Source organism: Acinonyx jubatus, chromosome A3 (assembly GCF_027475565.1).
Source record: "Acinonyx jubatus isolate Ajub_Pintada_27869175 chromosome A3, VMU_Ajub_asm_v1.0, whole genome shotgun sequence".
Lineage (NCBI taxonomy): Eukaryota > Metazoa > Chordata > Mammalia > Carnivora > Felidae > Acinonyx > Acinonyx jubatus.
In genome coordinates, this window is record NC_069388.1 from 98,377,372 (window position 1) to 98,387,088 (window position 9,717).

The 9,717-nt window shown below is 51.2% G+C and overlaps 1 protein-coding gene across 1 annotated transcript; it reads left to right on the forward strand.

The window, feature by feature from the left end:
• Positions 1-5,188: 5,188 nt before the first annotated feature.
• On the forward strand, positions 5,189-9,018 carry LOC128311246 (antimicrobial peptide NK-lysin-like). The gene is made up of 5 exons (XM_053200860.1): positions 5,189-5,440; positions 5,957-6,060; positions 6,539-6,622; positions 7,790-7,958; positions 8,860-9,018. Exons 1-5 carry the CDS (start codon positions 5,389-5,391, stop codon positions 8,976-8,978), a joined length of 528 nt encoding a protein of 175 aa, XP_053056835.1. The 5' UTR covers positions 5,189-5,388; the 3' UTR covers positions 8,979-9,018.
• Positions 9,019-9,717: the final 699 nt, after the last annotated feature.

Sequence of the window (9,717 nt, forward strand, 5' to 3'; positions counted from 1 at the left end):
GTCCCAGGAGAGGGGAGAGGCCCATGGTGCTGGACAGATGTGAGGTACAGCCCCAGGGAAGGCCTTGTGAAGGGAGAGGAGGGGTCCAGGGCACATGGAGCGTCAGCACAGACTCCCAAAGGTGGGAGCTTTGGGAAGGTGGCCTCACTCTTAGGGATAAAAGCTAGTAAAGGACAGAGGCCAAGCCAGCTCCTGTAGCCTGTCAGGAGGGAGTGTGAGTGCACTGGCTTCATAATCCAGACTCCACTGGGGGTACCTGCTCGCCGCCAGGCCCTTCTCAGTTCTCTACCATTTCCCCTGTCATCCACCCAACAGCCCAGGACAGCAAGCTTGTGTCATGTGACATCCCTCCCTCCAGGCCACATCAACCCCTGACCCAAACTGGAGCAAATGACTCCCTCCTGGGAAGTTGGAATTGCCCCATCCTGGTGCAGACCCCTTCGCCCTGGCCAGGCTCTGCATCTGTCTCTGGGTGGTCTTCAGACTCCCTTCTGCCTTGGCTCCCCCATCCCTTCTGGACAGGGCAGCCCCACGCTCTTTCCAAACCACAACCACATGTCCTCACTTTCCAGTGGCTTCTCTCAGAGCTCGGGACAAGTCCCTACTGTGTGTCACACCCTGGTGTCAGAATAGGAAACAAACGAAAGAAAGACACTTACCTCAAGCACCTGCCAAACTACAAACGACCAGTAATAGCACATTAAATTTACCTAGCACCCTAACTCCCCTCTGTTTGTAGAAGCAGCAACAATTATTCATTTTATTAACTGGCATTGCCTGAGAGCCTGTCCTGTGGCCTCCTGTGTGATGAGGTGGGAAGGAATGAGAAGGAAGTTCTAATGCACAGGGAGGTTGGTGGTTATCTCAAGGCGAAGCGCTTGTGTGCAACGTGAACCACCTCCTTCTATCAGGAACGCTATTTTTTCATTGCTGTAAGAAACTCATAACAGAATTTACCATCTTAGCAATGTGGTAACGTACACGCCGCAGTGTTGAGTATATTCACATTGTTGTGACACGGACATCCAGATCTTTTTCGTCTTACAAAACTCGAACTCCAGACTGATTGTGAAGCCACAACTTTCCTTCGCCCCCGTCTTAAAGCCTGAGAAAACTACAGTTTCTCAAAAGTGGTCCACATATTTCTATTTTATATTTCCTTTAATTTGACTACTTTAGACACCTCGTACAAATGGAATCAGAGATTTGTCTTTTTGTAATTGCCTTATTTCACTTAGCATGATGTCCCCAAAGTTCATCTTTGGTGTGGCATTCGACATGAGTTTTTGTTTTTAAGATGAAATAACGTGTGTGTGTGTGTGTGTGTGTGTGTGTGTGTGTGTGTGTATTTATATATATTTGAGGAACCACCATATTGCTTTGCGTAACGGTCTTACAGTTTTACAACAGTGCACACTTTCTCCATATCTTTACCAACACTTGATATTTTCTTTTTTTTGATAAGGGCCGTCTTCATGGGTGGGGTGCTATCTCCTTGTGGCTTTGCCTTGCATTTCCCTGACTATTATTGATGTGGGGAGCATCTTTTCATATGCTTGTTAGCCATTTCTATATTTTGTAGGGAGAGTGCCTATTCAAAGTCTTTTGAGCTTATTTTTTATAATGTTTATTTATTTTTGAGAGACAGAGTGTGAGCAGGGGAGAGACAGAGAGAGAGGGAGACGTAGAATCTGAAGCCGGTCCAGCGTCTGCACAGCAACCCCCCCAACGTGGGGCTCAAACCCACAAACCGTGAGGTCATGATCTAAGCTGAAGTCGGACGCTAAACCGACCGAGCCACCAGGGGCCCCTCTTTTGCCTTTTTTAAATCATTTGCTGTTTATTTGTGAATTTTAACATTTCTTTGTACTTTCTGGGTATTACTCCGTTATTAATGATTTGCAAACATATTTATGTATTCCATAAATTGCCCTTTTACTTTGTCAACTGTGCTGTTTCATGCACAAAGTTTTTAAGCTTGATGCAATGCTATTTGTCCATATTGTTGCATTTCTTGGTGTCATATCTGAGAATTCACCACCAAGTCGGAAGTCATGCAGCGTTCCCCTTATGTTTTTTCTAGCGATTTTATAGTTTTGGGTCTTACGTGTAGGTGTTGGATCCTTTTCTAGTGACTCTTTTGCATATGGTGGAACATCAGGTCTACCTTCATTCTTCTGCATGGGGCTGTCCAGTTTCCCCAGCACCACTGTTTGAAGACATTTAAATTCCCTTTTATGAGCACTGTCTTCATAGGGTCTTGCGGAAATTGGTTAGCAGAACGGCAGTTTCTCAAAAGTGGTCCACATATTTGGTTAGTCACACGAGTGCAAAGGTTATGAGGATTTTTAAGGGCAGCCTGTTAGCATGCTCTTTGCAGGGATTTTACAATAATTACACAAACAACCTCCAAATCAGGTTAATCAACTCACATAAAATACAGTTAGAGGCCTCATTCCAGCCACGGAGTAATTTTCATCTAGTAAATCTACCGTTGGACAGTCTGAATCATTGGAAAATGCAGGTCTATGGCATCTAAACACATCTCAGTTTAATTCATTTTGGGGATTTTTAAGTATTTTCTGTGTGGAGGAGATGTTATCTGTAAATAGAGAGCTGTACATCTTCCTTGCTAATCAAAATGTTTTTTGTTTTTTTTTTTTTCATTTTTTTACTTAGTTCTCCTGGCTAGAATCGTCAGTGCAATACGGAATAGATGTCTGGAGAGCAGACATCCTGTCTTGTTCCTGATCTTTGGGGGAAGGTATTTAGTCTTTCTTCACAGAGTCTGATGTCAGCTCGGGGAATTTCATAGATGCCACCTATCAGGTTGCAGACTTTCCCTTCTATTCTTAGTGAGTGTTTTAACAAGAAGAGATGTTGAGTTTTTTCAAATGGTGTTTCTGTGTCCATTGAGAGGATCATGTGGTTTGTTTTTAAGTTTGTTTATTTTTTGAGAGAGAGAGAGAGAGAGAGAGAGAGCACGTGCGTGCACATGCCAGCACATGAGCACGTGAGTGGGGGAAGGGCAGAGAGCAGGAGACAGAAGATCCGAAGGGGGCTCTGTGTTGACAGCAGACAGGCCCATGAGAGGCTCGAACTCAGGAACCACGAGATCATGACCTAGGCCCAAGTCGGATGCTTAACCAACTGAGCCACCCAAGCACCCCAGGATCATGCGGCTTTTATTTGGGTTCTGTTGGTACAGTGAATTACATAACTGATTTTGGGGTGTTAAATCACTTTGCATTCCTGAATACATTCTGGTTGGTCTGGTACAGAATTCTTTTTATATGTTACTGGATTCAGCTTGCCAGGATTTTGAAGAGGGTTATGGCATCCATATTCAGGGGAGATATTGGTCTGTACTTTTCCTGTGTTGCCTTTTTCTGGTTTGGCATCAGGGCATCCTGTTCTATTTCTTGGAAGAGTTTGGGAAGAATTCATACTAATTCTTCTAATGCTTGGTAGAATTCATCTGTAAAGATATCTGACCTGGATGTTTGTTTGTGGGTGGTGTTTGCATGACTCATTCCATGTCTTTACTTATTATACATCTATTCACTCTTCCCATTCTTTTCAGTCTGTTTCAATAGTTTGTATCTTTACAGGGATGTGGTCCAATTTAATAACATATAACTGTTCATAGTATGCCCATTCTCTTCTCTGTAAGGACAAAATGTCCCTTCTTTTATTTCTGAATCTAATAACAAGGCAACACACACTACTGTGTTAAAGTGTGTCTGTCATTTACTCTGGATGACGGGAACCCCATCCCCACTCCCCCTCCACAGCACTTGCTCACCTCCCATAGGAGTAACCCTTATAGAAGTCATGTTGGGGAATGCTGACCCAGGATACCAGATTACTTCTGCTTGGCACATCGCAGGCTGTGAAGCTTCCTCACACGCACACGCACACACACACACACACACACACACACACAGCACTGGGGCCCTGTGAACAGGTGACACTACACCCATTTCACAGGTAAGGGAAATGAGGCTCCAGGAGGTGGAGTATGTCGCTCAAGGTGCCCCCAGCTTGTCGGAGGCCTGCTTGCCTGGACTCCACCCTCTTTCCTTCTAGGCAGAAGCTGAGCAGAGAGCAGGGCTCTGAATGGGCTCAGGAAGTAGAGTATTTCAGAGAAAAAGGGCAGGCTGAGGCTCAGCACTAGCCCATGATGGGATTCCCGGGCAGGTGGAAGGCGTGGAGTGGTCCGAGCAGATACTGAAGGGGGACAGGGGGCTGGGAGGTGCTGAGGGGGCCTTGCCAGCTCGTCCTGGCCGCGTGCCTCTGCCGTCTCAGCAGCTGGAGGTGGGGGAAGGTTCTAGTCCAAGCAGGACCCCAGCCGGCCATGTGGCTGAGGGCAGGGCCCCTGTTCTCCGCACCCAGTTTCCTCCTCTGAGCCACGAAGGAGGTGGGGGAAGGTTGCCAGACAAAAGGTGGGATGCCCAGTTTAATGTGAGTGTCAGCTAAACAGCAAACACATTTCAGTGTGAGTGTATTCCATGCAATCTTTGGACACACTTACACTAAACGATGACTTATTTTCTATCTGATAGTGGATGTGACCTGCGCAGCTTGTATTTTCATTGCAGATGAGGCCAGTGACCTTCATGGCACAGATGAGAGGTCAGACCCGGGGCGCTGGGACTAGATCCCTGTCCGGGGCTCACTTCCTTCGCACGGGCTGCTGTCTCTCCCTATGGATCAGGTGAGGGACGGCTGGGCTGAACCTGGCTCTGAGGGAAAAGCCTGCCTCCGTGATGGTGGCCAGGAGGCTGGTGAGGGGCTGGGGACCCAGGGTGTCTGTGGTGTCCATGCTCGGGGATCACCAAGCCCGAGAGCGGGACTGGGAGGAGCTGTCTGCATCTACACTGAGGGACCTGTCTCTAAATGTGGCGGGGTCTGGTGGTGCTCCATTGGCTGAGATGGTTGGGGGAGAGCAGGGATGCAGGAGGTGGCTGGTGGAGGGACACCAGCATAGACCCCTGGGAGAGGAGGGGAGGGAAGGGGGAAGGGGTGGGAAGCTCCAGGGCCAAGGGCCCACCTGAGCCCTCAGGTGCAGGGATTGCTCTGGCCACTAACTCATCTGAGGGCAGGGGGTGGGGGGCATCATGGCAGCTGCTGCCCTCCAGCACCCCCACTCACTGGGAAAGCTCTAGCAGTGTGTGTGTGGTGGGGGGAGGTGGAAGATAGACAGCGTGGAGTCTCTGAGGAAGCACTCCTCCCCCCACTTCTCCACAAACTGGTGTCTGTGTTTGTGGTAAAGCCAGTGACACGGGGACAAGGCCTATAAGAGGAGCAGGACCCGACAAGGTCAGATTGCGAGGCGGCCAGCCACATAAAGCGGGGTGTGAAGAGTGCTTCAGCAGCTGCCCCACCATGACCTCCTGGGCCCTCCTGCTCCTTGCCTCAGTGCTCCTGGCCACCCCGGGTAAGGACATTCCCCCACGCACATCCTGGCAGCTACTTCTTAGCAGAGGGTAGGGACAGTCTGGAGACTGGGTTGGGCTGGGCCACCAGATTTGAACTCCTGGGGGAAGGAAGAGAGAAAGAACGACCTCTGAAAGGAGATGAGGGTAGTGTTCTCTTAGAGCATCTCCAAATCCGTGTGTGTGTGTGTGTGTGTGTGTGTGTGTGTGTGAGAGAGAGAGAGAGAGAGAGTACAGAAAAACAGAGACAAAGAGAGAAAAGAGGTCATTGGATGATGTTGGTGGGGGGGCGGGGGTGGGGGCAGATAATCTTCTCCTGTTTTCCAGAAAGAATTCAGAGTCTGTTGCACAGAGACTGGGTCCGAGCTGCTCCAGGGCGGAGCGCAAGGACAGGCCTCCTGGATTCCTCACAGATCCCTGCTCCTGGCCTGTTTTCTAGCTACCTCCTGGGCTCCCACCAGCCAGGAGATCTGTCTCCTTCCACTTGTGAAGGGGTGCTGATGGTGTTTCTTCCCCAGGGCTGACCTTTTCTGGTTTGAACCCTGAGGACAATGACTTGATGACCGCTGACTTGAGTCAGGAAAAGCAGTTCTTAGAGAGCTTGGTCCTGGAGTCCCCCCAGGTTGGTGTCTGGTTCCTTGCTCACTTCCCATAACCACCCCCTCACACATTGTCTCCTCCCCGGGAGCAGCAGGCAGGGCTGCACATCTCGATGGGCAGAGGGGTGGGGAGGCAGGGCTGTGGGCTGAAGATGCTGGTTTTGTGCACCGTTGTGCCCGTGGCAAAGGTCGGGGGGCTACCTGGGTCTGGCTGAGCTCTCCCCAGGAGGGTCCCCTGGGTTCTGACCAGAGTTGAGAATGGGTCAGGGGCTTCTCTGGGTGAGGTGCTGCGGGTGTGGGGCAGGGTCTGGGGTGTGTCAGCCCCACCAAGACTAGCAGGAAGGTGGGCAGGGACCAACCAGCCTGCGTCAGGCCTGAAAGCACAGAAAGAATCTAGATGATCCTGCTGGCCTAGGAGACACCAGAGAGCTCCTCCTGGGTCCCTGCCAAGGGCTGTTGGGGTGTCTGAGACACCATCTCAGGAGGTATTGTTTCTGACAGGGTGACCGGCTAGGTCTTAGATGCAAGACTTGTAAGATGATAATCCAAGCTCTGAGAAAAGCCGTGGGACATAATATCACACAGGTGAGGCTTGTGATTTGGGGAGCCATTTGCAGGGCAGTCAAAGGCATGAGTGGGGCTTGTAGGACTAGGGGTGACACTGAGGAAGGGGCTGATCCCTGGTTGGGCCAGGGCTTCTCAGCAGGGGATCTGTGGGCCCCCTGGTATCTGGGACTGACTTCAGAGAATCCCTTGAAATCATGAAGCTCTGTGAGTGTGAAAGTAGGAAGAGGAGCATGCGTGGTTTCCGTCCCATTGTCAAAGGAAATTTGTTCGTAGAGCAGGTAGGAATCTTTCCCCTTTGGCCCCTCCATGTGTGTCCAGGGACGAATTTTGTGAGATTGGTTCCATGGTGGCCTGGGCTAGACTGATATGCCCCAGATCTCCCAATTCCTAGCAGCATGGCTTGGCCAAGCCCTTAATGCTTTCTGAGCCTCAGTATTCTTTTCTGTTTAGTGGGATGGATCATAATCGCCCCTTGTAAGTTATCGAAGCCCTTTAAAGGAGCTGAGGGGTGGACGAGCTTAGCTCCCTGCCTGGCCCTGAGCACCTGCTGAACAAGGGATGTGTTACACCAAGAAGCCCTGCTTCCCCCTCCCTCCCTCCCTCCCTCCCTCCCTCCCTCCCTCCCTCCCTCTGCTTTGTTCCCTGATCCTGCTCAGCTCCCTCTCCCTGCAGGGCCCACCCTCAGCCCTGGGAACTCAGCTTTATCCTTCTCCACTGGATGGTGGGAGAAGATACGTCCAAGTGGAATGTGCCAAGACTCCAAGTGCTTTCTTTTCCTAACCTTCGCCACACAGCCCTGTGCACGAGCCCCGTCAGGCTGGGACCCAGGAAGCTTGGCAGGCAGAACCCTTCCTGTGGGTCTAGAGCCGTGGGCGCTGTTCTCCACACAGAAGGCAGGGGGGCAGGATAATGATGTACAGGGGACTGGGACACTACAGGGTCAACTGTCCTTCTCTCAAGAGCCCCTCCTGGCCAGGCTTGGGCCAGGGCCTTGGTGCCTGGGCATGAGTTCTGATCCCTGCCTCTCTAGCCTCTGCTCCGTGGCCGCCTGGCACCAGGCCCTCCTCCCAGCATGCCCTTGGTCAGGGTGCCCAGGGCCTAGAGCTGCTGGGGTCTGCAGGGGGGTGGCAGTCCGGGGCCGAGCTCACCTGAATTCTCTGTCTTCCTATGGTGCTCTTACTGCAGGAAGCCATCAAACACGCTGCGTCCCTGGTGTGCAAGCAGACATTTCCACTGAAGGGTCTTTGCAAGGAATTAATCACTAAATCTCTTGAAAAGATCACCCAGGGTATCATTCATGGGAAAAGCCCCAAGGACATCTGTGTGAAACTCAGGATGTGCAAACCTGAAAAAGGTGAGTGCAGAGGTGACAGCAGGGACTCATTCCTGGAGGGCCCACATCATGTCCCCACATATGTACAATACGGTTTCGACCCACAGAAATCCAGCTGTCATACACATCCCACCAAGCTTCCCTGCAGTGACATGTTACCCCCACCACTGTGTGGAAAGTGGGGAGAAGATGGGTAGGTGGGCTGCAGCTGGAACCGGTTGAGAAATACTCCAGGCCATCCTGGGGTGCCATCAGGTCCCCATCTCCGGTCAGCTGTGGACTTGAGCAAGTAGCTCAACCTCTGTGAGCTTGAGTTTCCTTCCTGTGAAGGGATAGGAATCCGTATTTCTGATTTTCAACAAAGATTGAATGAAATGATTACGTGTAAAGAGGTTAAGACCAAGCAAGCGGCCTCAGACTGGGATATTCAAAGACATCAGAGCCCTGATTGAACTCCCATCGCCCGGCCTAGTATGGGATCCCTGGGCATCAGAGAGACAGGTCCCATCTTTGCCCAGGACACTAGGGACCTGAGAGCTGAGCTCAGGAACCCCGCTGGCAGGGAGGGCTCTCAGTCTCTCCCTCCAGGGCTGCTCAGCTGTGCCCGCAGATCAGGCCACGGCTGCAGCACATGGGCCGGGAAGGGCCCCTGATTGGCTCTGGCAGCTCGTGTAGCCCTGACTGAGGCTGTGGGACTTGATGCCGGCAGATCGGGGGTCACCTCCTATTTTGAGGTCCCCACCATTTCCTGCGATCAGAGTCTGCGGTTTTCATCTCTGAAGCCCCACAACCCACACAAACCCCTGACTGGGTTCCAGGATGTGACTCCAGGTGTGCTCTGTCGGGACAGGTAGCTCTAGTCCCCATATCCCCCGGACAACACACACCCCTGCCCACTTCTCTGCTCTTGTCTCCACTCCAGGTCTCGGAGCCTCTGGGGTCTCTGACGCCACCCTGGGGAGAAGCACAGAGTCTCCCACAACCACCACCTGCTTCTGCCCTCCCAGATCCAGAGCCGACCCTCCAGTGTCTCTCAGCTAACTTCTCATTGCCTTCCCCTGCAAGAGAATAAATGCCATGCAAGCTTTTAGCCACAGCTTCTTTTCCTTGGTGAACTTGAGAGGAGGGGCTCAGAGGCATGCTTGGGTGACTCATGCGTTCGTTCAATCAATGGTTATTGTTTGTCCCACACTATTCTAGACGCTAGGGATTTCATGGCGAACTGTGTTCTTGGTCATAGGGCACAGAAACCCACCCTTTGCTTCTCTCTGCAGGGAGCTGTCTTTTTGTTTGGGAGATATATGACTTAGGATTTATTCTGTGTAAGCTACAGAAATCTTAGCTCTTTCTGGTTCAAATAAAAAAGTCAATTTATTGGCTCAAGTAATTAAACAGTGTATAGATAGCTTCAGGCACAGAATGATCCAGAAATGAGTGGTGTCCCCAGAGGTCCAGTCCTGCCATTCTCTCAGGTCTTTTCACGGCTGTATAGTGAGACTGATCTCAGCCAGCTTCCTTCTGGCAGCAGCCATGGCCGCATTGGTCCAAACTTTACATTCTCCAGTATGTCATCAAGAGGGGAAGACAGTTCTTTGGTAGCCTCTCTGCCCTTGGAAGAGAATGGAAACTTCTTTCCTAGAAGCCCCATCAGATATCTCCTGTGTTCTCATTGGCTCGAATAGGGCAGGTGTCATCTGAAACCCATCACTATGTTCCGAGGGCATGGGACACGCAGATTAGCGTGAGCTGAGTCAGGGCACACCCTTGGCCAACGAGCCAC